The 26,590-nt window shown below is 44.1% G+C and overlaps 1 protein-coding gene across 3 annotated transcripts in view; it reads left to right on the top strand.

The window, feature by feature from the left end:
* LOC137425575 (IQ motif and SEC7 domain-containing protein 1) overlaps positions 1 to 26,590 on the top strand; it is a 201,371-nt gene that overhangs the window by 127,266 nt on the left and 47,515 nt on the right. For all 3 annotated transcript variants that reach the window (XM_068114140.2, XM_068114142.2, XM_068114141.2), the window contains exons 4-8: positions 3,676 to 3,837; positions 6,232 to 6,354; positions 7,208 to 7,374; positions 11,943 to 12,082; positions 18,656 to 18,781. In XM_068114140.2, the coding sequence (XP_067970241.2) occupies positions 3,676 to 3,837; positions 6,232 to 6,354; positions 7,208 to 7,374; positions 11,943 to 12,082; positions 18,656 to 18,781 (718 nt within the window). The remainder of the gene's footprint in view (positions 1 to 3,675; positions 3,838 to 6,231; positions 6,355 to 7,207; positions 7,375 to 11,942; positions 12,083 to 18,655; positions 18,782 to 26,590) is intronic.

Here is a 26,590-nt window from a genome sequence, read left to right as displayed (position 1 = left end):
TCGAAGGCACGTGATATGTCGAGGGAGACGGCTCTAATTTCCTGTTTGGCATTGAGGACCTCCATCCATTGTTGAGACAGCAGAAGCAGCATGTCCAGAGTAGAGTGACTTGGTCTGAAACCAAATTGATGATCAGAGATCAAGCCATTGGGGAAGAGGAAAGATTTCATATCCGAAGCAATGATGGATTCCATGACTTTGCTGATAATTGGGAGAAGGCTGATTGGTCTGTAGTTGCTAGGATCTGTTTTTGCACCTTTTTTGTGCAAAGCGGTGATGTTGGCTGATTTCCAAGCAGATGGCAGTTGACCTTGAGCAAAAGAGAGGGTGAAGAGAACAGAGAGAGGGAGTGAAAGAGCGGAAGAACAGGATTTTAGGTCCCGTGGGCTGATGCCGTCAGGTCCAGTTGCAGAATCAGAGTCGAGGGTTGACAGAAACTTTTCCACCTTGTCAGGAGGAAAGGACACGGAGTCCAGGAGCAGCTGGGTACGACTGGGTATGGTGGGTACAGAGAGGGATGGGTTTGGGACACAAGATTTAGAGGCAAACACAGAGTTGAGGCATTCAGCTTTTTCACGTGCGGAGTCAGCTGTGTAGCCATTTGAGGTAAGGGAGGGGATGGAGGGGGAACAAACACCAGAAACAGATTTGACCAGACGCCACCAGGATTTGGAAGAGGGAGACAGATAAGAGAGTTCGGTCTTGAGAACGGAGAGATATTTTTTCCTGGCTCTCCTGAGGGTGGACACACACTTGTTTCGGGCTTTGTGAAAGGAAATGAGATTTCCTTCCGTTGGATTTGCTTTCCAGGAGACGAAGGCAAGTTTTTTCTGGGCAACAGCCTCACCACAAGATTCTACACTCTGTTCACACTGTGTGCGCCCAATGTAGATTCAGGCAATACCACGGAGACTTAAACTGTACCTACTAATGAGATGCAATGACACAAGAGACTTAAACACATGAAATAATTCATTTTGTCTCTCGGGCCAGTGACACAACCTCATCTTATTTACTTCATACACACAATTTACATTTCACATTCAGATCTTAGCTGCCTCCACCACAAAAGGTGGGCGAACGTTGTGTTTTCACACTTGTTTGTGTGTCTGTCTGTCTGTGAGCAGGATATCTCAAAAAGTTATGGACGGATTTGGATGAAACTTGGAGGACAGCTTGGATGTGTGACAAGGACGAATTGGTCAAGATACTGATCCGGATATGATAAAAAAAAATTAATTTTAATTCTTCACCGTTGACAGATGGAGTTAAAACGATTTTGGGGCCTAAACGTTGTGGACGAGTTATGCCAAAAATTGTTGGATGAGTTGGTTAGGTGACAAGAACAGGCTGATTAGATTTTGGTTCCGGTCTGAATCCAGATCCGGCCTATCAGTGGCATGGAGAGTGTAAACTGTTCAGCTTGGCGGAGGTATGCGCTCTACCGAATGCCATTCTAGTTTTACTTGTATATTATTATTAAGCTATTTTGCTTTGCCAGTTTGAGTGACATATTGCCAGTGTTTTTGGGGTCATTTTAGTGGCCCAGAGGCCTTTTACTAAGGCAATGTAAGATAATTAAGGGCCACTGGGTTGCATACAGGACCTTGGGCTTGACGCACCCAAAAATGGTCCATAGACCTATTGACTGACGCTGCATGGTCGCCTAGTAATCCAAATAGCGTCTGGAAACCAGGATTGTGGAGCAAAATCCTGAACCTGCTCCCCACCAAGAATTCCTTGCGGTAAACACGTTCTAATGTCATTTGATAGTTTTTCATGATGTCAATACATCTGGGTTGTTCGCTGGTAGACCACCATTTTGGAATACATGCGAAAAGAACAAAATAATGCACAAAAATTATCATTGGTGTATTGTTGATGCGTGGTGATGAATTCTAAAACTGGATCAAACCAGACTTGGTGGTGTAATGATAAGTGCATCCGCTCGGACTTAGGGAGGTTGTGGTGGTTCAAACCCCAGCCCGGTCATACCAAAGACTTTTAAAATGTTACATGCTGCTTCCTTGCTTGACGTTCAGCATGTAAAAGGATAAGGGCTCAGACAATCCTCATAAGTTGTCATCCATGGGGAGAAGGAAATTCCTCAGGAAATGCCCTACTGAGTGTGGTGAGAAAAGTGGTGCCCTTGTGATGTCGCTGGCACTTCCCTAACCTAAACGTCCCTAACTTCCCTAACTTCCCTAACTTCCCTAACTAACTTCCCTAACGTCCCTAACTTCCCTAACTTCCCTAAAACTTCCCTAACCTAAACTTCCCTAACCTAACTTCCCTAACCTAACCTTCCCTAACCTAACCTAAACCTTCCTTCCCTAACCCTAACCTAAACCTCAATGGCTGTGATTGTCTCGTCTAACAGTCGTGTGTGTATATATGCAGTACATATTTTGCACTTCCCAAATGTATGTCTCGTCTCCCTTCTCCTCTACAATGGCAGACAGCCAACATACCATGGAATGACCTCACGGTGAAACTATCTTAAAGGGATAGGTCCATTATGGCACCTCCTTGTCACAACAAGAGGTCCTTGTCACAACACTCCCAATTGGGCCTGCACAAAGACCCAGGAGCAGATTGATATATCTTGCAGGGCGCAACGCTGATGGCGTCAACATCGCTCTCACAAATATTTGAAGTTTAAGAAAGACAAGTTTGAGCTGAGATCACCAACCACTCCAACGCAAGCTCCGTCGTTCCCCAAATTTCCTACGTCAATGCGCCCATTAAAAAGCAATGTGGATAATTGTCCAAGCAGCATTAGGGAATAGCATTCCTGAAAAAGTGACAACAGTGATGCTTTCTTTTCTCTAAAGTTGATGTTTCTGGCTGCACTTTAGCCGCTAATGGATGGTGTGTGTGTGCGGCTGTAATTAGATGGTTTTTAAGTTGTATGCTCATGTGTTTAATCCATCGGCCGTGGCCTTCGATCCACCTCTCCTTTGCTCTCAATGGCCATTCCAGGCCTGACCTGTCCGCAATCCAGCTTTCGCCAGGGGTTACACTAACAAAGCGGGGGTCGGTCATCTGGACGAAAGGCACAAGCATGGCGAGGCCACCTCTGCAACACGACACATGCTTGCCTGGGGAAAAATAATGGGTTTGTTGATGGGTTGGAATGATGGTGGAATGGGTTGATGGTGGAAGATTGACGCAAAGTAAAGTTCGCATCTCAGCCATATTGCGTCGTCTTCGGCGGTTTCACAAGATCTCTGCTATTTGCATTTTAAGTCTTGCTGCATCAGTGGAGAAAAGCCAAACTTGCCTGTGGTGGAATGTTTTGTGGATTGAGTGAAACCACAACAGGGAGTGTTTGTGGTATTTTTCTGCTTGTACGTTGTGGTGGCTGATATTTGTCATCAATATTGTGGTTACTCGTTAACCCCCAATGTCATCATTGATTTATGAGAACGATACCAAATGATCCAATGATATATTGAGCCATAAACAGAAGATTGTTTTTGGAGGTTGAACTCAGTTCCCACAGGAAATCTCGGTTACTACCCTCACCTGCTCACCCTCCCAAAATCCAGAGTGCTTGCCCACCGGCATTCATTCGTCCTCTTATTCTCCTAATTCTGGAATTGTCTCTGTGTCTGTTGTCTCGTCCTCGTCACTTCACTTTCCCCCTACGCCCTCCCCACCCCAACTTTGCAGGAAGCCTGACCGAGGAGTCGCCTACCTGGTTGAGCGTGGATTTGTACCAGATACGCCTGTCGGTGTCGCTCACTTTCTTCTGCAGAGAAAAGGCCTGAGTCGCCAGATGATTGGCGAGTACCTGGGAAACCGCCAGCGGACTTTTAACCACGACGTGCTCGAGTGAGCCATTATAGCCAACTCACAGTAAACACTCCCACTGCAGCTAATCTGTAAATAATGCATCTAATCGTAGGTTTGAATGCACATATCGATGGAAGAGGTAGACCACATAAGGTCCAGGTCTCTGACCCCTGTTCACGATAAAATCCCCTTGAAAGTTGTGGTTGTGGGTGATGATGTCATCGGTGGCCAAAGCTGAAAGCTGAGTTTCAATGTGAGCTGAGTGTTTTTTGGATCAGACTTTCCAATTAACTTTATCTCATTTAAAGCACAGAAAGGGCCATCATTGTGTTTTACAACTTTCAAAATTGGAACGCATTTCTGAAATGTATCAATTCATCAGAATCAAGTACTCGGCTCTTTCGTGATAGTGGGGGCACCGATGAGGTCATGCACAGCCCATACACGGCATGATAGTTGGTTTAATTATTGGAGAGGCAGTGATTCTTAAATGTGAAACATTTTTTGGGGGATTCAGAGATGTTAAATCTATAAATTGTTAACATCAAACACCAAAAACACTACTTCCGGCCATTGCACTCCTAAGATACAATGTGTGGTATCTGTGAGTTTATAAGGACTAGAGTCGGTGTGCATCGTTGGAAAATCTGGACAACAAACTTTTTCAATCAAATGCTTGTAAAGGTATTCTAACTTTTGTTGGAAAGAATGTGAAGTGACATTTCAAGCAATAGAGGCAAGTGAGCTACTTCTTTAAATGAAAGCCTCTCATTGCTTCAAAGAAGGCCTCATGTCCGAAACGTTGCTTTATTTTATTTTTCTCACGGTGGCGATAGAAAACTTTTTACATGCTTATCACTTCTTTTCTTTTTTTTACATATATTGCTTATCTTCTATAGCTCTGTCTACATTTGTTTGAGATAATGTGTTGCACAGTGTATAGATATATATTTTTGTGTGTATATGTGTGCATAAATATACTGGGGTAAGAGAGCCGCCAGCCCAGGGGGCAGGAGAACTTGGGTGGCTGAGAAGGGGGCAGGAAAGCCGGTTGACCGAGGGGCAGGAGAACCAGCAGCCTGTGAGTGGGGGGCGGGGGGAGGGAGCTGTGAAAAAACTAAGAAGGGGAGCAGGAGAATCGAGAATTATTTAAAATGTTGAGGCGATGCCAGTGGGTCTTCCATGTAAAAGTGGTCTTAAGGGTCTTTGAGATCTTAAAGGGTCATCATGGTATTGAAGTGTCATTGGGGTCCAAAGGGTCTTTCGCATCTAAAGGGTCTTTGGAGTCTAAAGGGTCTTTTGATTCTAAAGGGTCTTTGTGGTCTTGATGATCTTAGGGGTTTTCAAAGTCTTAAGGGTCTTGGGGGTCTTAAAGGTCTTTGGGGTCTAAAGGATATTTGGGGTATTCAGGGTCTTAAAGGGTATTTAGTGTGTTTGGGGTTTTCAAGGATATTTTGGGTCTTTGGGGTATTTGATCTTCGGAGTCTTAAGGGGTCTAATCTCTCGAGCATGTAAAAAGTCTTTTCTCAAGCATATAATCTAATCTCTCAAGCACATAAAAATCATGTAAAAAAGGGTCTTTGGGGTTTTTGAATGATGATGTGGTGGATGAAAATACCCTTCAGACAATCCCTGGGTCGGACTTGGTCTGTGTGCCAAATCTGGTGGTTGTCAGCGCAGAGGTCTTCGCAAACACACAGACAGACGCACAGACAAACAACCAGACAGACATCCAACGAGTGTTATTTATTACATTTAAATCTATCTGGACTAACCAGTAGCATTATGTTACATCTTCACCCCAGCCTTCGCTCCCAGCCAGGTTCAGCGTCCAACCACAAAAATAGTTAAACCTCTCGTTTAATGCCACCTGTTGGCCATTCCAACTCCCTGCACCATTCCAGAGCAAGTGTCTCTTCTTCAACGACTGATTCTCACATTTTGCAAAAAAGCCAAGAAATCCCATTAGACATGTTGCACACAATATGTCCAATTGTGTCATCCCCAACGCATGGGCACAGCATCCCGGGGAAAATCAAAATGGCCACAGCATCGGCGAGTGCAGCAGTTGCGATCAGACGACCTTTTCGAAAAAGCTGTCGATGTAGATGTTTCTCGTTATCAAGGACCGAGGCACATTTAATGCTGAGAGCAGGTTTCAGTTCCTTCAAAATGGTGGCTCCTGCACTCGGTGCCACCTGAAATTAATTCTTATTTCTAATAACCACCTGTCTATTCTTCGCTTGGTTTTAATCTGCACATCTCATTTACCAAAAGTTTGTTTTAAAAGTTAGTAGGTATCATTCATGTTGTAAACGCATGTCTTGTATTATGAAGCATAGTTTTAGTCATTATCACAGCAATAAAGTTTGCAGGGGTGTGGTTATGGGGTGGGGGGCCATTGTAAACCCTGCCACTTGGTGTCGTGAACAGGTGTGTGGTTGACGAGATGGATTTCTCAGGCATGGAGCTGGACGAGGCCTTGCGGATGTTTCAGGCACACATTCGAGTGCAGGGTGAAGCTCAGAAAGTCGAGAGGCTTATTGAAGCGTTCAGGTGGGCTCCCCCATTCCTCATGTTCATTACCTGGCTATCATAAACACCAGATATCTGTCAGGGTGTCTGCACCTGGTAGCAAATATGTCATAAGCATGTGGGGGGTTGATTTGGGACAACAGGAAGAAAGAGAGGGATAACGGGTTGAAAGATCTTTCTTGATTGGCGATTGATATGCCTCAATCTTAACTTAAAACAACCCAAATACCACATTGACTTGTGGCTTTAAAATCTAAAGTGTAGTGTCAGCAAACCGATATAGGTTGAAGCCGATGGAGAAGATTTTGCGAGAGTGGGGACACATCAAGTTTTGCATTAGGTGCGCGATTGAAATAGAGTATAATGGGGGCTTCGACAGTGCTGTGCCTTAGTGGTTCCACGCTGAAACGGCCACGATCCATAATGATCTCCCTACCAATAGTCCTTAATAGTACACCGTGGAATGCAGGTAACAGGAATAAATTTGAAACGAAGAGACACCAGGGTAATGTGAAATGCATGAGGCAAGGATGAGGACAGCTGGGCTGTGAATCTCTAATAAATCTCAAAAAAAAATCAATACGAGTTTATTTTAATTAAAGAAAATCAAAATCGATGCGTTTACCGTGCTGGGAGAGATCATCGTTCTCAAGCTGTTATGTCTCTCCTCTTATTAAGGAATACTGATAACATCGATGGTAAACATCTCCACCAACAATGCTTCTTAGTCGAGGATCCATCTCAACACTTGTGTCGTTATAGAGCTCATCGAAGAAACAAATTGTTGGGAAATTGATTCGATGGTGTTGACTTTGTGAAGTTAAATGATTGCTCTCCTCTCTAACGATTGCTCTCCGCTATGCTCCACACCCAGTCAACGGTACTGCATCTGCAATCCCGGAATGGTGAAGGACTTCCAGAACCCAGACACGATCTTCATCCTGGCGTTCGCTGTCGTGCTGCTCAATACGGACATGTACAGCCCAAACGTAAAGCCTGAGAGGAAGATGAAACTTGAGGACTTTGTGAAAAACTTGAGAGGTTGGTTGACAATGTTAGTGATATATATATATGTGTGTGATATTACAAAAAAAAAAAAAAATTGGGGTGTGGGGGGGGACATTTTGTGCTTCATCAAAGGATTTTTCACTTTCAAAAACAAGTGACCATATTTATTGCATACATATGGAGGGTGTTGGGAGTTGTTTGGTGGATGGTAATGGGAGGATTGTGAACATACAAATCCAAATCATCAGTATTTCCCCCAACAATTTTTCTTTCTTAAATGTCTATTTCCATCAAGTGTCGTGTCTGCTCCCCCTAAACAAGCTCTCACGTTCATTTTTAGTCTGGCTTACATTAACTTTATGTATTAACACTTATGTTCCATCTACGAATCCCATTATTTCAACAAACTAAATTGAATGAAACGTCTATATCTATTTACATGGTAATATTTATTTCTGAATTGACTGCGTTAGAGCATTGCTCGTATAAGTCATCACCAACGTCTCCCATTCACCAGCTCGTTCCCATAAATCATAACACTTCTCACACATCCAGCATACACCTTTCCCTTCAGCTTCAACGACACTCCCCTCCTCGTCAGCACGCCACTCAGTTCCCGAAACTTCTTCCATGCACATCTCACTCGAGCAACCATTGTCATGTCTGATCCACTTTCTCCATTCAGCATGTCTCCTAGGTAACAAAATGTTTTCACACCTTCCAGCTTCACGCCGTCTCCAAGATCCAACTCAACATTTCCTCCATCTGCAGCTCCCTCTGTGCACACCTTACATTTGAATGTAGCTGCCACACTGGTTAATGACCCTCTCAGACCACTACATTTTTGATGAACCCACTCAGCGCACATTGTACATTGAATGGAGTTCACTCCGACACCCTTCCTACACACAGCACACGACCACTTCCCTGTTCTTTCCACCTCACCACATGCTTTACCACTTGCCATCACCTTCGTCTTTCCAATATTCACCTTCAGTTCAGACCTTTTGCCTCCATACATTCCTTCCACTTGTTGATCTTCTCCTTCAGTCCATCCATACTTTCTGCAATCAACACCAGATCATCTGCATACAACAACTCCCACGGTAAACCCTCCTTTACGTTCCGAGCCAGCACCCGCATCACAGCTACAAATAGTAGTGGACTTAGTACCGACCCCTGATGCACTCCCACCTTCACCTCAAACTCCTCACCACTGTTCCCGCCCTTCGTCCTTACAGCTGTGCGCGCTCTTTTGTACATTGCCATTACTACTCTGATCAACCATTCCTCCACTCCTAACTTCCTCAATGCCCATGTCACTACTTTGCGTGGAACCCTATCGAATGCTTTCTCCAGATCAACAAACCCAAGAAACAACTTCTTCGTCTTCTCCATGTACTTCTCCTGCAACTGCCTAACAATAAAAAGCGCGTCTGTCGTTCCTCTTCCTGGCATAAATCCAAAGTGCATTTCGTCGATCTTCACTTTCTTCCTTATCCTCCTCTCCAACAACCTTTCCAATACCTTCATTCCATGCTCCAATAACTTTATCGCTCGATATGAGCCACAGTCCAGAGGGTCACCTTTCCCCTTGTATAGAGGGACGAGGGTACTCAGTTCCCAATCCACTTGAATGCGGCCTTCTTTCACCACCAGATTACAGATCTCTGTCATTCTCTTCACACCCCAACTTCCTGCTGCCTTCAACATATCTCCCACAACTCCCGTCGGCCCTCCCGCTTTTCTACTCTTCATTGGTTTTATCGCTTCCTCAATTTCCTTCTCAGTTATCTTCTCTGCTGGTCCTAAAACTGGGTTAAAGTGTATGTGTTTTAAAGCTAAAACTGTACATTACCCAATATTACGTGAGGACCGTCATTTTCAGGAGAAGTGTAGAGGGGGGCGGGGGATGGAGCTTGGAGGGGGGGGGGGGGTAAGAGGGGTGCTAATGAGCTAAGTGCCTCCAATGTGAAAGTTCAAATATGTATTCATGAAACCACGTGCCAATTAAACCAATTCACGTTTATATTTAGCCCGTCCCTTGCACAGCAGAAGGCTTTTCTAATGGTGTGTGTGTGTGTGTGTGTGTGTGTGTGTGTGTGTGTGTGTGTGTGTGTGTGTGTGTGTGTGTGTGTGTGTGTGTGTGTGTTTGTTTGTTTGATGTGTTATCATATTATGCAGTGTGTAAGGAAAGTTGTAAATATATGATGTTGCATTGATGAGTTGACTGACTGCCTGGACGCAACTGAGGTTGTGGATCTACTGATGTACCATCTATTGATGTGGATCCATGATCGAGGTTGTGGATCTACTGATGTACCATCTATTGATGTGAATCCATGATTGAGGTTGTGGATCTACTCATGTACCATCTATTGATGTGGATCCATGATCGAGGTTGTGGATCCGCCGTTTGGAGAGGTCCTGGGCTGAAAGGATTGAAACCTCGAGAAAGAACGGTGCCCAGCTGATGATCCATGCAGTCGGGAAACGAGTCAATTGCTTACGGGTTAAGGTTCTAGCTTTTGGTAGAGAAACTATGTTTTGAGGTTTTCAATTTAAATAAAGTTGAATATGGGATGTTGTGAAATTAACATCATTTACAGTAATCCTTTAAATTATTTATATTTAAGTTTAGGAACAACCAATACTGTACAATTAATTAAATGCATCTTTAAATAAGAATTGAATAAAAAATAAGAATTGAAAATCATGAGATAGAATTGTGAGGAACAGAAAGAAAAGAAAAAAAAACAAGGTGTGTGTGTGTGTGTGTGTGTGTGTGTGTGTGTGTGTGTGTGTGTGTGTGTGTGTGTGTGTGTGTGTGTGTGTGTGTGTGTGTGTGTGTGTGTGTGTGTGTGTGTGTGTGTGTGTGTGTGTGTGTGTGTGTGTGTGTGTGTGTGTGTGTGTGTGTGTGTGTGCTATTCAGTTGCTTACGGGTTAAAGTTCTTGCTTTAGGTGGAGAAACTATGTTTGAGGTTTACAATTTAAATAAAGTTGAATATGGGATGTTGTAAAATTAACATCATTTACAACAATCCTTTAAATTATTTAAGTTTAGGAACAACCCATACTGTACAATTAATTGTGTGTGTGTGTGTGTGTGTGTGTGTGTGTAAGAGTGTGTAAGAGTGTGTAAGAGTGTGTGTGTAAGAGTGTAAGAGAGAGACAGAATTCTGAGGAACAGAAATGACGAAGTGTCTGTGTCTGTTCCATAGCTTTTTTACTTTTTAAGCTATTGTCACCAATTTTTCACCAAAGCTTTATTTTGGTAATACGGAGAAGGCAAATTGATAATTTTGTCAAAATGTCAAAGGTCAGCGTCACATAAAATCACCAATTTTCATCCGATTCACCTGAAATTTAAAGAATTTGCATATTGGGTCACTGAATTGGTTCACTAATCAAAAGGTAGGAGTCGATTGTTTTGGGGGTTTTTTTAGATCAAAGGTCAAGGCTGCATAAAATCGTCAATTTTCATTTTGCATTTTTTAAGCTGTTTTCGTTACTTTGAGCATACGGAAGAAGAAGAAGACGTCTGAATACAAACGGACATGGATGGGCTTTGCATTTTCAAATGCTTTCTAGTTTAACTTTTGTTTTGGAAAAACAGAATGTTACTAAAAAGCACAATTAACTTAGACGCAATGTGGTCAAAGTTGGTGGAAGTTGGTTTGACCAAAGTTTGACCAAAGTTGGTCAAAGTGGAAGGGGAGGGAATTTTAAACAATTTTACAAACTCTTTCCGGGCATTTCATCTTTTCTGGTAGTGTTCTTTAATTCATGGAATTATTCCTGGCAGATTGTTAACATATCCATTGATGCACAAAAGGGTTTGTTTCATAAATTATGTTACCTTTCATCAAATAATAATGAATATATTTCTCCACCTATCTATCTTGTGTTCTGTTCTGTTCGTCGAAACAAAGAGTACTCTGATTTTACCAAGTTTTAATAAATACAGAGAATTCTTTGGCAATGCGGTATCAAATTGTGGAGAGATCAAGTTCTAATTAAAACCTTGATCTACTTGGTTTATGGTTGAGGGTGGGAATGAACCCGTGCCTTTAGTTGGGGTAATGGAGGGGGGAGCATCGAGGTGAAAGTTTCTGCCATCATTGTGGATGTAATCAATTCTAATTTTGATTTACCAAACTTTGTTATCTAGCATCGGTGCTGCCAAAGTAGTTTCATGGCAAGGTTATAATGGGTGGTTTGCCATTGCCTTCCCAGCAGTAGTTAGGGCAGGAATTTGGAATCTGCTCAGGGTGCCGGCGATACCTCGCCTCTTCAGGAATGACACCGTGGGGTCTTTAACATCCAGATGGGATTCCCAGTTGAACGTACATCCGAGGGAAGGCACACACGTTGATGAATCACCCTGCCTGTTAAACACCGGGATGGCAGTTTATAGCTGTGTCAGGATTAGAACCCAGGCTAGACCTCTTGTATGTATGCCCCCATATTAAATACATTACTCCTAATCATGGTATATGTTATTTGAAGTTCCCTTCACTTTGCAACAAAAAAAGGAAGCTTATCGAAGTTGAACAATCCATGAGACTCAAGAAAATTAAATTTCTTGCTTTGTTTCACAGGGGTTGATGATGGAGCCGACATTCCTCGGCACGTCCTTGTGGGAATCTATGAAAGGATTCGGCGAAATGAGCTCCGAACAAATGATGACCACACATCACAGGTCGCCAATGTGGAGAAAACTATCACAGGGAAAAAACCGGTGAGGTTATATTTTAATACATTCATCCAGTGTTTCCAATTTCTACTTACCTTTCATGGAATTTATTAATTCTCTACACCAGAAAAGGTGTCTAATGCTTATTTTGCTGCCTTGGCAATCAATAGATCTCCTGAACCTCAAACAATAAGGCAAAACCATTTCACCGGGTATCTTCCGCATCTTCAATATTGTCATGCTCATGTCTCTGTGCTCTAAACTCTCTGCAAGCCTTCAAACCCTTCAACCACAGCTCTTCACCTCCTCCGCCACTAAAAGTCCTAACCCCCTCCCACTCCCCCTATCATGCCATTACCGGATTCACAGAAACACGTCACTGTCGCCTGTCGAACTCACAATTTTAAGAGAAAATATTCTGAAATAATAGCAAGGACCTACCTTCGTAACCTCTGCGGTAAAATAGTTGTATGAATGTTACATAGTTATTTGGGTGGTGTATAAATAACAGAACGCTGCCTCGATTGCTGAGGCCTATCTTCACAAGGCACGTGACACCTATCGGCTAAAAATCCTTCTAACTATCACTTTGGTCATTTTACACTGAACAGAAAACTTGTAGGGAGGGCATGGTGCGTGTGAATATGACATCTTTGACTTTGCGCATCGCAATATTCACCAACGCCGCGGCCCTAGTATAGAAATTGTGGGTGGAGTCCGGCAAACTGTCCAACCAATGAGTGTAACCCGGATGCTGGTCAACCATGAGAATCGAACACTGACCTCTTACATGGAAAGTGCTGTTCATTTCTTGAAATGTCTTTCTCCTTAGAAATGTTCATTACATGTAATGTCTCCCCACCAAAAATAGCAAATCCAACATCAGCAATTTCCTCATATGTGGTGACTTCAACTGTCATCATGCCAGCTGGCTGGGTGTGGGTTCCTCCCTCACCAGCCATGGCACCTCAGCAAAGGACTTCTGCGACTCATTGGGACTGACATAATCTGTCAATTTCCCGACCCGGATCGCAGTCAATTGAGTATCTTCTCTTCTGGACTTGGTTTTGACAAACTTCCCTGCAAATGTCTGCTGCTCTTCTTCTGCTCCAATCGGTTCTTCTGATCATGTGCTTGTTAAAGTGGACATCTCTCTGGCCATTCCCAGAGAGCCTCCTCAGCGCCGACGAGTCTGGCATTTCACTCAGGCTGACTGGCACGGTATTAAGCAGCCATCAATCATCTGGACTGGTCTCCCATCTCTACTGCCTCTGACATCAATTCTTCCTGAGAATTCTTCCAAAGCAAACTGCTCTCTCTCATGCACAGATTTATCCCATCTCGTCTTCAGTTGTCTTACCCTTCCTCCCGTCCATGGTACACTGAATCTTGTGGTGAGGCAGTTGCCCTGAAACAACTTGCCTTTGCCTCTTGGAAGGCAAATCCAACTGAAGGCAATCTCAGTTCCTTCCACCAAGCTCGGAACAAGTGTGTGTCTACCCTCAGGAGTGCCAGGAAGCACTATCTCTCCACACTCAAGATTGAACTCTCAAACCTGTCTCCTTCCTCTAAATCCTGGTGGCATCTGGTTAAATCCATTTCTGGTGTTTGTTCCCCCTCCATCCCCTCCCCTATCTCAAGTGGCTACACAGTTGACACCGCACGTGACAAAGCCGAATGTCTCAACTCTGTGTTTGCCTCAAAATCTTGTGTCCCAAACCCATCTCTCTGTTATCACCTTTCCCAGTCGAACCCAACTGCTCCTGGACTCTGTGTCCTTCTCTCCTGACAAGGTGGAGAAGTTTTTGTCAAACCTCGACTCTGATTCTGCAACTGGACCAGACGGCATCAGCCCACGGGTCCTAAAATCCTGCTCTTCCGCTCTATCTCACCCTCTCTCTGTTCTTTTCACTCTCTCTTTTGCTCAAGGTCATCTGCCAGCATCTTGGAAATCGGCAAACATTACCGCTTTACACAAAAAGGTGCAAAAGCAGATCCTTGCAACTCCAGACCAATCAACCTGCTTCCAATTATCAGCAAAGTCATGGAATCCATCATTGCTTCGGATATCAAATCCTTCCTCTTCTCCAATGGCTTGATCTCTGATCATCAATTTGGATTCATACCAGGTCATTCTACTCTGGACATGTTGCTTCTGCTGTCTCAACAATGGATGGAGGTCCTCAATGCCAAACAGGAAATCAGAGCTGTCTCACTTGACATATCACGTGCTTTCGATACGGTCTGGCACCCAGCTCTGCTCACCAAACTCTCCTCCTATGGTATCCATGGAAATCTCCACTCATGGCTTGCGGACTTCCTCTCTGGTCATGGGCAACGTGTGGCCCTGAATGGATTTCTCTCATCTCCCCTTCCTGTTCTGGCTGGAGTTCTCCAAGGTAGTGTTCTGGGCCCTGTGCTATTTCTGGTCTTCATCAATGATCTCTCCGACTCTCTGGAAAATCCTCGCTATCTCTTTGCTGATGACTCCATTATCTGCCGCTCCATTCCTCATCCCTCAGAACGGCAGTCTGCAGCCTCCTCACTCTCTGCAGACCTGGACAAAATCACAGACTGGTCAAACAAGTGGAACATGTCTTTCAATCCTGACAAATCTCACACTCTTACTATGTCTCTCCGAAAAGACTGGCTGGAAAACTCTCACAACTACTTTCTCAACAATCCTCTCCAAGAAGTTCTGTCGCTCATGCTTTTGGGTCTCACTATCTGCCATGATCTTTCTTGGGAAAACCACATTTCCAAGCTGGCCTCCAAAGCCAGTCGCCGACTGGGCATCCTCCGTCGTGCGAAGTCCTTCCTTGGCACACCTGAGCTCCTCACCACATACCAGGCTTTCATCCGCAGCTCAATGGAATACTGTTCCCCCCTCTGGGCCGGTGCTCCTGCCTCACACCTAGCTCGGCTTCACGCTGTTGAAACCAAAGCTTTCAATATCATTGGAATCTCCTGCGATGAAGCTAACTCCGAGGGCCTTTCACTCACTCACCGCACGCAGGTTGGTGGTCTTTCTGTCTTTTACCGACTCCTCTCCGGCCTTGCTCCCCCAGCTCTCTCTGTGCTCTGTCCCCCCAATATTCCTTCAGGTCGCACAAGATCTGCCTGCGACCCTCTTATGGTTAAACTGCCAAAATCTAGGCTCTCTGCTCACCTTCACTCTTTCATTCCCCTTTTCTCCCGCCACTGGAAGAAACTCCCCCACTCCCTTCAATCCCACTCCTCCCTCCAGGTCTTTAAAACAGCTGTTCACCACCATCTTCCCCCATCCAAAACCTTTATTTTCTACCCCCGATAATTCACCCCAGATACACTTTTTTTTGAAATTCCAACTTCTTTCCTGGAAGTCCTTGTTCATGTGTTCATGTGTTTTACACCTCTCCCACCTCCCCCCAAGCCCTACCCCTCCCACATTTCTCCCGATGTCCCTGCTCTCAAATGTTGTGTTTGTGTCCTTCCCTCTCTCTCCCCAACTTGTCTATCGCTCCCCTTATTTTTGTGTTTTATGTGTCGGTTTGACTTTTCGTGTGATTAATGTTCGCTCTTTCACGAGCCTCGATCTTGTATACCAAAAAAATATATATACGTATATATATATATATATATATATATATATATATATATATATATATATATATATATATATATATATATATATATATATATATATATATATATATATATATATATATATATATATATATATATACTTGGCTATCCTCTGGAAGTGGTTCTTGGAAGTTTTTGGCCTTGTAATTTGGCACAACCTGTCTTGGGCAGACAGTATCTCTAAACTGGCCACAAAGGCTCGTCACCACCTCAGAATACTCCAGAGAGGATTGTCCTTTCTCAGTCATGGATAGCTCATAATGGCACCCATCCATCTGAAGTAGCATGGAATACAACTCTCTATTTTTGCCATTTGTGGTGGCTTTGGAGGGAATGGCGATGAAGGTTCTTGATACTCTTTGGTATTGCTTTACTAAATCAGAGTGCTTGATCTTTGCACAGCATGGGTTGATGGTCTTGCATTACTTTTCTGCTTTTCTTTTCATCTTTCTTCTTCTGTTCTTTCTGCTCTCTACCTCCACCAAGCTCTATCAGACAATAAATGTTTATCCAGAAACCCAGACCATAATATTCTCACCCCACTTATTCTCACCCCACTTAATAATATTCTCACCCCACATTCATAAGTCTTTTAAGGTGAAAGCGCGATGACGTCACCACGTCACGCGGCACGAATGCGCGCCTGTATCGTTGGAGGTATTGACTTATATAGGGCTGGTTTTCTAAGGCTGTAGGCCGCACCTCATTTTGTCAAAATAAAGTGGTATTCGGGTGGTTCCGGTATTTGGGACCGCAGGGACGGAAAGTGCAGGTACGGGGTGCTTGGCACTCCCCAGCCGGCCCGCTCTGAAGGTTCGGATCGGGGCACCGGGATTCATTCCGGTCGCCCGGTCGGCCCGGAGGTGGGGGTGCGGGGCCTGTCACGGAACGTCAAAACAAACGGCCTGCCGGGGCTGTCCAAAAGTCGGGCGTGAGGGGCGCGTCCACTAATGGAACGCCTCTCGCTTCCCAGATCGAGGGCCACGTGGTCAGGAGAACCTCGTCCCTTCTGGTTGCCCTGCCGTCCCACCGGGAGCGCTGGCAGGGTGTACTTCAAACTAAGCTTAAGTGTCAAGTGTTAAGTTCCTCCTTGCCCTCGCAAGGGAAAGGCTAGGGTCAAGCTCTTCCAAATTTCCAAACACTAGAAATCGGACGTCTCAAATTAATTAATTATTTGTTAATACATCTCAGTCGCCCGCGACCTCTCTAGCGCGGGAGTCGAACCAGTTCATTTCCGGGCGACCGGGCCGAATATCGGCCCGGCCGTGGCCGAAGCCGTTGATTCCGCCGTAGCACGCTAACGCATAGGCTCGCGCGTCCCCGGTCCGCCGGGGCTCCGCGGGTGTCCTACCGTGCCCGGCACTGCTGATCTCTCAAACTTCCGGGAGTAGGTGCCGGTGCCCGGGGACGGAGTTCGCTGTCTAAACATGGTAGCGCTAGGCCAGTGGGACCGCCGGGACCCACGTGCACTCACAAGTTGTTCTGCGCGTGGGCGGCAGTATCAGACTGGGGCGCCCAAACGCTCCCCGGCTAAAGTTCATCCTGAAAGCGCCCACATTGTGCGGACAAACCAAGTCAAGGGCCACGTGGTCAGGAGAACCTCGTCCCTTCCGGGTCACACTGTGCCTATCGGCCGGCCTCGAAGACCGAAATTGTGACGGTGTCACCCGTCCTGCGGTCACGCCTCCTCTTTCTCTCATCTGTGAAATTGTCTGTCTGAATCTGGTCTCTCGTCCCCTTACTTCCATCCCTTAGAGACGGCAGCCCATTAACATCCTCTCTGTTACTTGTACATGATTTTTTCCTTCCTCGATATTCCCGTGCCTCTATTGCATATCCACAACTTCCATATTCTCATCGATTTTTCTCCCTGCCACCCTTGCCTTTCCCATGACCTCTTCTCTCACTGAAGTGTCTGTATGACAATTGTCCATCGGTTCTCTTCAACCTTAACATCGATTTGTCAGTCTTCAGCCCTGTGTCAATTCATCCCTTCCATAATCCCTGATACCACTAAAATAAATAAACAACAAGAAGGGTACTCGGTAGAGTGCATACCTCCGCCAGGCTGAACAGTTTACGTTTTGCATCCCACTGACAGGCTGGATCTGCATCCAGACCTTAACCAGAACAAAAACAATTTTTCCTTGTAACACACCCAACCTGCCCATCAAGTTTCGTCCAAATCCGCCCATACATTTTTGAGATATTGTGCTATTTATCGTTTTGACCCTATCTTGCACTGGTGAAGGATCACTTTAAAAATTATTCTAGAATCCGGATTTGCATCTTCACCAAAATCTAATCAATTCGGCCTTGTCACATCCCAAGCCTATCCACCAAGTTTTGTCCAAATCCATCCATAACATTTTGCGATATCCTGCTCACAGGCAGGCAGACAGACAGACGCACAAACAGACAGGAGTGAAAACATAACCTCCGTTCTTCGTGGCAGAGGTAATATGGCAAGGTGGTCAATTGTACACAGAACCCTGGGTTGGCCTTGTTTGGCATTCCCATCTGAGCACACAGTTCATTATCATATCATCACAGATACAAAACCCATTTACTGTATTGATTTGTGAATTATGTCATAATGTTCTTGTAATTCATATATTGAGTACACCAGTATGTCCTAATGTCTTTGCCTGACACACAATGAGCGTGCAACATCCACGACCTATAGAAAAAAAAAACCTTCAAATAAATCTGGATTTTATCTTGGGTACCAACCAAAAGGCCTATTTATCTCTGTGAAATATCTCCATAGTTATTGATTGAAGTATACACCACATCCGGCTTAGCGTCTCCTCTGAAGGGAGTTGGGCTCCTTGACAACATCACCCCCACTGATATTATACCCGATGGCAGACCTTTCGTAGGATTAGTGGGGGTTTTTTGCGCCTCCTGTACTTTCAACCTCTTTCTTTATATGAATGTATTATGCAGACTGCAGTAGAGCTAAGATGTAGATTGTGCCTTTGATGCTCACAGGTTTTGTGTCTGCCACACCGGAGGCTCGTTTGCTACTGCCGTCTCTATGAAGTTCCGGAACCCTCAAGGCCCCAGCGCCTCGGCCTACATCAGCGAGAAGTTTTCCTCTTTAATGATCTTCTGGTTGTGAGTTGCTGTTGCAAATGCATGTGTGCACAAAAATACACACACACATGTTTTTTTTTATTTCTCATCATAAACTAGCTGAAGTACCCGGAGGGAGGAGGGATAGGTAAGGTAAGGGGGAGGGGTAGGTAAGGTAGGATAGGTAAGGGGGAGCAGGGGGAAAGGGAAAAGGAGAGGAGGAGGCAGGGGAGAGAGAGGGGGAGGGGGGGGGACAGGTGGAGGTAAAGGGGAGGGAGGGGAGTGAAATATTATGTATAAATATATTATTATTTTTTGGGGAGAAGGAAAGGAGGACAAATTTGCCCAGGTAAAAAAGCGAATTGGAATACTCTCTGCCACCACCATCAGGTGGGGCTACACGATACACATTTACATTGAGAATATATGCCCCTCCACCTTGACTAAATAATGAATTTACGCCCCTGTGTGATGCCGTAGCCCCATAGCCTACAGTCACGTGAAAAAGTAAGTACACCCCATGTAAAGTTTTGACTTTTTCAACATATTTCAACATACAGCTATTTGATATTCATTTCAACAATATCGATAGATAAAGGTGATATAATACAACAAATATCATGAAACATTTACATTTTGTAGTCCATTGTATAATTTAAATAAACATAAATGCAAATTTCGCATGTGGAAAAAGTAAGTACACCCCTACATTTATCACTACTTCAAATACCTAAAATTTGAATCAGGTGCACCAGCTCAGGTGCAAATGATTAGAACATCGTTAGAGAGGATCTTGGAGGAACCTGTCTTATTTAAACCTCAAACATTTAGTTTGGTTTGCTCTTTGTTGTTGAAGTGTGCGGCGTCACCATGCCTAGATCAAAAGAGCTCTCTGGGGCCTTCAGAAAGAACGTTATAGATGCCTACGAGTCTGGGAAGGTATTTAAAAAGATCTCTAAACAATTTGAAATCAATCATTCGACTTTCCGGAAGATCATCTACAAGTGGAGAAGATTCCGAACAACTGCCAACTTGTTCAGGCCAGGACGCCCCAGCAAGTTCAGCCCAAGAGCAGACCGCAAGATGCTGAAAGAAGTCTCTAAGAACCCCAGAATGTCATCACGGGACCTACAGGTAGCTCTTGCCACTGTTGATGTCAAAGTGCACGAGTCTACCATTAGAAAGAGGCTGCACAAATTTGATCTACATGGGAGGTGTGCCAGGAGGAAACCTTTGCTGTCCAGAAAGAACATCAGGGCAACACTAAAGTTTGCGAAATAAACACCTAGGCAAAGACCAGCACTTCTGGAACAATGTGCTCTGGACAGATGAGTCAAAGGTAGAGCTATTTGGCCACAGTACCAGAAGACATTTTGTGCTCTGGACAGATGTGCTCTGGGCAATGTGCTCTGGACAGATGAGTCAAAGGTAGAGCTATTTGGCCACAGTACCAGAAGACATTTTTGGTGAAAACCAAAGACAGCATTTGACCACAAGAACCTGATACCAACTGTAAAGCATGGTGGTGGAAATATTATAGTTTGGGGCAGCTTTGTTGCATCAGGGCCTGGGCAGCTCACCATCATATAATCCACTATGAATTCTTCATTGTACAAGAGGGTGCTTGAGGATAATGTGAGGCCATCTGTCGGAAAGTTGAAGCTCAACCGAAGGTGGACCTTGGAACAATGCAACATGTAAATGACCCTAAACATACCAGTAAATCCACCAAGGAATGGCTGTAAAGAAAGAAATGGAGGGTTCTGGAATGGCCAAGTCAAAGCCCGGATCCAAATCCCATCGAGATGTTGTGGGGGGATTTGAAACGAGCTGTGCATGTAATTGGGCATGCTGTGCAACAATGTTTTGCTGACTAAATTATTGCAAAGTCAATTTTTCATTGTTTTTTGTTCAATTAGATCACCTTTATCTATAGATACTGTTTAAATACAACAATACAACAACAGTATCTATAGATACTGTTTAAAAAAAAAAAAAAAAAAAAAAACCACCTTTAGAGGCCATTTTTCCCCGCAAAGCGGGGGTTGGCCTTTTTCGGGAACCATGGTTGTTGTTGTTTTTTGGTCCCCTTTTTGAAGCAATGTTTTACGGCCGGATGCCCTTCCTGACGCCAACCCTTTTTGCCGCTTGGTGTTGGCTTAGCGGTTAGGGTGCCGGCTTCCTTTAACGACAAACAGGGAATTACCAGTGAACTGGTACTCAATTAGCCGACCTCGGAAGGATGACAGGCTGAGTCAACCCCCCTGGCGTTAATTCAGCGATCGACCGGGATTCGAACCCAGGATCCTAGGATCCTAAGCCGGCACCCTAGCCGCTAGCCCAACACCAGGGTTATATTTAATTATATAGGTTAACAGGTTATAGGTTATAGGTTAACACCCTGTTTAAATGAAGATCAAATATTGATATGTCCACATATGTTAAAAAGATTTAAAAAACATTTCATGGGGTGTACTTACTTTTTCCACATGCGAAATTTGCATTTATGTTTATTTAAATTATACAATGGACTACAAAATGTAAGTGTTTCATGATATTTGTTATATTATATCACCTTTATCTATCAATATTGTTGAAATGAAGATCAAATAGCTGTATGTTGAAATATGTTGAAAAAGTCAAAACTTTACATGGGGTGTACTTACTTTTTCACGTGACTGTATGTTACCCCCACACAACATTGTTTTTGTTTTTGTACCCTGAGTTTGGAGTTTGTAATGTAAAAGATGTCACTGTACATAGAACACAGAGACAGAGAAGATTTTTGTCTTTTATAAGTACTAGTGCACCCGCTCTCTACGGGAGGGGTAGGGGGAGTAATGTTATTAGTCCCCTACCGGTGTACACCGGAGGGGACTATAGGTTTGCACGCCGTCTGTCCGTCTGTCCGTCCGTCAGTCTGTCCGTCCGTCAGTCCACCTCGCAAAGAACAGTTTTCCGGACTTTTTTTTTTTAAACTCTTAAGGCTAATGATTTCAAACTTGGCACATGGTTTCCTCATGATAAGTTACAGATCGAGTTCGAACTTCACGACGTTTCGATCATTTTTGACAAAGTTACGGCACTTTGAACTTTGGGAATTCTGATAATTCTGATGATCCTTAACTCAGTGCCATTTTAAGTTTTGATTTCCTTTAAAAAATATTTTCTCTGCAATAATAGGACCGATTGAGATCAAATTTTCACCGTAGGGGGAACTCGGTCTGTAGAATATTTTAATGGTAATTATGACGTCACAGGTCACGTGGTTCGGCCGCCATATTGTTTTTCATGAAAACACGAAAACCCCTTTTTCTCTGCAACGGCTGAACAGATCGAGGCCAAACTTTGCAGGCAGAATCGCATACCCATGACGAACAAAAAAGTCACCGAGCATGACGTCATGCGTCACATGGTTTCAGAGTTATGGCGTTTTTAAGCATGAACCTTTAAAACCAAGCTCCTCCCTCATTTTTGATCCAATCGAGGGGAAACTTCACAGGTCTGTTCAGCATGTCAATCTACTAAAATGTCCTTTTGGAATTTGCGATATGGCACGTGGTTTGGCAGATATCGTTAATTAAACGAAAATATTTTAAAAATAGATATCTCTTGTTTATTCTAGAGTTCTCCTCAAGCTGCACCGCGCGCCCTCAGCCTCGTCTGCGAACGTCAAAAGCGTGACACAGCGTGCGCTTTAGGGAGGGGCAGAGCCAAGCCGAGCAACATATGTATACACATCGATCATTAATTGTGAACTGGAAAATATAATAAATTACTGATATTTAGCGACTCGAAAGGTTCTTTATCAACAACTTATTTTCTCGTGCTTCTTCTGCTGACTGTCTGCAAGGTGTATAAATCGAAGTCCCGAGTGCGAATCACAGGTGAGCCCGTCCTGAGGTATTTAGCGATTGGGAACGATTCAGAACCTGTGGGTAAATAACCCTTGGTAATTTCCCCAACAGTTTTCCGGACGACAGACTGCCGGTAGGGGACATGTATTGCAGCGCAATACTGAGAATGCTTGTTATTCTTGTTATTACTGCCAATTATTATTACTTTTACTTATGTTAAATCAGGTCATTGAAAAGATCAGACCGTGCCTCAACATTTTAAGTAGGAAGGTTGTGTTATTAACTCTTGTGGGAATATAGAATACAGTAGATCTAAGGTGTGTTTGTTTGCCAAGTTTATTGAAGAGCTCTCACCAAGTGGTTTAAGCATTCGAACAAGCACTCAATTCAAAACCGTTGATAAGGAACGGCTGGCCTGGCAAGCGCTAGCAATCTGCTTGGTAAATGAACACACCCTGGGTTTCCCCGCTTTTAGTTTCATGTTAAACAGCAGTTGCGACTGTTTCAATTGGTAATCAAACATGTTTGTGGTTTATAATATATTTACTTCTGGTGGCGGTGCTCCCACAAAACGGTACGATAAGCAATTTATAAACACTAACACGCCATTTGTTCAAGGCGGAAAACCCCTTTGTGGAGACGGGATATTATTAATATTAATATTGTTTTGTAATAACATTAATATTACGCTATTATATTTTGTGTTGTTGTTACGTTTGTTATTTGAAGCGGCCTTGGATAAATACCACAATAAAGCTATCTTAGCACGGATATACACCTCAACACTCAACCCCATTGGTGGGCAAAACTCTCTTGGTGAGTGGGGGGGGGGGGGGGGGGGGGGGAAGGGGAGGGGGGAATAAATGCGCCACAACATTCATTGTGTGACCCTTTGCCCTCCTGTCAAGTTTGGTTGAGACTGGATAAGTAACGACCGAATATAGCGCAGTCAAACATCAACAGACAGACAGACACCAAATTGCGTATTTCAGTATGATAGATGATCAGAAAAAGGTAAATTTGGGTACAATATAAATATGTAACAATTCAAATCTCGTATTTGTATGATTCCTCCATGTGTATGTATGATGTATTGTATGATTCCTCCATATGTATTGGTACGTGCTCCTCCCCAAACCCCGGTCGCGGTGTACCTCCGAGCCCCGAAAGGAGTCACGGCAGAAAGATGTGCTATTATGTGTGCCAATGACCAATGGTGAAACCACACCAATCAGTTGTTACCAAAAAACAAGTATTGTATTAGTATCGCACAATAATAACAGCACAAGTGCAATATACTTCAATTGCACAACAAAAATACCATATAATTCCTATGATGGTACCACCAGTTTCTTAACTCGATAACTCACGGTGCTCCACGTGAGCGAAATGTAACACCCCCAAAGTCACTGTCCCGGCACCAGGCCAAAGTCGATCCACGCTCCGGTGATCATAAAAAGGTCGTATCGAGACCAGAATCCAGGTCGGCTGACAGTCGACGCTGCTGAAGAGCCGCTGGGTAGGGTGTCGGCCCGACGTCGGTCAGGCAAAGGTTCACCCAAAAGGCGACTGGGAATTCACATCTTCGGTTCACCAGACAATGACGCTGGTATGAACAAGCAGCGGCTCCCAAACGGAGAACCACGAATTCCCAATCGAAATCCACGTTGCACACGCGAAACAGGCTAACGGCTGGGGCACGGTGAAATGGCTGAAGCGAGGTGCAATAGCTGGAGCGAGGTGAAATGGCGGGAGCGAGGTGAAATGGCGGACGGGCCCGTAATGGAGGCGTACCTGCTCTCCAACAACGATTCACTTCGGAATCAACAAAACCCGTCACGCAGGCTTATCTGGCACATCGATAACGACTCTGTCACAGGAATCCCTTTCCCGGGAAAACCAATTTTCGCTCGTGACCAACGTTCGCCAGCGTCTGCTCGATACCTCAAAGCAGCTCGGTCTTTGTCTCCCGACCTCACTTGCTCCGCTTCTTTCCTCTCCTTCTTCTTCTTCCGGTTTCTCCCGATCCATTTCGTTTTTCTTTTAAAACAATAATTTCTCCTTTTGAAGATAGTTATCTCGATTTCACTCAAACTATAACAATAATAATACATGGAACTAAAAATGCTTCTAGTGGATGAAAACCACAAAGACGGAAGTGACGAATCCATAACAGTATGTCCACCCCTTCACCCCACTCTCAACTCTCACCCAGCGATCAACCCTATTCATACCGCTTAGAGGTTTGCAACAACACATCTCCAAATCTGTCTATGTACAAATAAGTTAATCAAGCACAAATGATTCAACTCTGTCTCTCGGTCCATTGATCGGCCAAAGCTAGTCATTGCACTTCCTTTTAGCAACAAAATTTAATTTTTTAGGTTGATGTGAATGCTATTGTACAACACTGATGTTTAAAATTACATCCAATATCTATGATAGAAAACTGAATTACTCCACAAATTACGGAAGCTATCTGAACCCCTGGGATTTAGATTGAACATGTGACCGTGTGTGAACCTTACTGAGCAATCTGATTGGAACATGGATCATTAAGGCCTCACCACATGCAGACTGCTTTATTTGATTGGTAACCCCCGTTCATCGTTAATTCAGAAGCACACAGCAGGTAGAAATCTTTGAGGCCAGACTGCCTCAAGACACCAAGCAGTCCGTGTTGCAATTTGCCTGGAATTGGGTGCCCCGAGTGCCTCCTGGCAGCGGCGCAGCCTCCATTCCTCTAGCGCAGGAACATTAATCGTGGAACACCATGTGTCTCGTGGTGAGATCGATGTCAATGATATCTCCTACAGTTTATACTCTGTACATTCATTAAGGCTCAAGTGACTAAAAGGAGCCATGGCCAAACTCATGTGGGCCTACCATGGTGCCAATGAATACATTGCATCAGCAAGATTACTAATGTCAGGTTATAAAACACTTTTGGCGGCTACACTTGTAGTGGGTGGCATGATGTAGCCCAGCTCGATTTTTGAACGTGACATCCACGAAACAGGTGTTGCTGTTAAGGCCAAAGCACTTGTATTGACCAAATCTGAAGCCTTTTTCTCTCTAATAAAGCCCCTTTGAGTGCTCTAGCCTTGTAAGTATTGCTTTGCGCATCGATGCCGCACTTTTACAAGGCTGATGGATTTTGAGAAAGGGTAATGAAAAAAATACAAGATGGCGTAGTCCCCACCGGTGTTGCCCCCTCCAACCAACCCGGCTCAACGTGAGCAGTACTTCCTCTTTGAACTCCATCTGCAAGCCAAGGTGGTTTCGTAACAAACTGTGCATAACATTGAGAATGATGTGGAACGTGTGTGTGGTATTAATGTATAAACGATATTTCGCCAAGCTACGTACCGTAACTCTGCACATTCTGTAAAAAAAACAATAAACAAAAAACAAAACAAATGCAATATGGCTTATCATTTGCATTCGATGGCTACCCGGTTATATCCATTCGATCCAACGCCCGTAATATGTTTGACGTTTGATTGAAGCTCCAGCATTTTAATATCCACATTGTCCTGATATTACAACCATAAAACTTGTAAAGCATATATTAAATGCATTGCGCAGCAATGGAACACTCCTATAAACTCACTTGTCCATGAGTTTAATGGACTTTTCATGCGATTCCGCATCTGCTCAACGCCTCTGCAAAAGATGTGATTTTCAACGTTGGTTTTTGCACGCTTTATCATTGCAGTGATGACCTGTGCGGTGCAAGGTTTGCACTCATTTGTCGTTGTTGTCATGTGTCGCATTGCTTGACGTTTCGAATAGTTGAATCATCGTGAAGAATGGGTGTAATCATTTGCCCGGTGGAATTCAGGGATGCTGGTGATAGAGAAATATAATTCAAACATATTTGTCATGAAATGTGGATACAGCAGCACATCACCAGATGGAAGCCAGGTAAGCCAGCTGCAGCTTTATTGATTGGTGAATAATGTGTTTTGCTCATCTACGGTAGAGGCCGAAC

The sequence above is a fragment of the Myxine glutinosa genome, chromosome 4 (assembly GCF_964187855.1).
Source record: "Myxine glutinosa chromosome 4, kmMyxGlut1.1, whole genome shotgun sequence".
Taxonomy (NCBI): Eukaryota; Metazoa; Chordata; class Myxini; order Myxiniformes; family Myxinidae; genus Myxine; species Myxine glutinosa.
The sequence above is the reverse complement of the archived record's forward strand: the minus strand, read 5'-3'. Positions and strand labels throughout refer to the sequence as shown.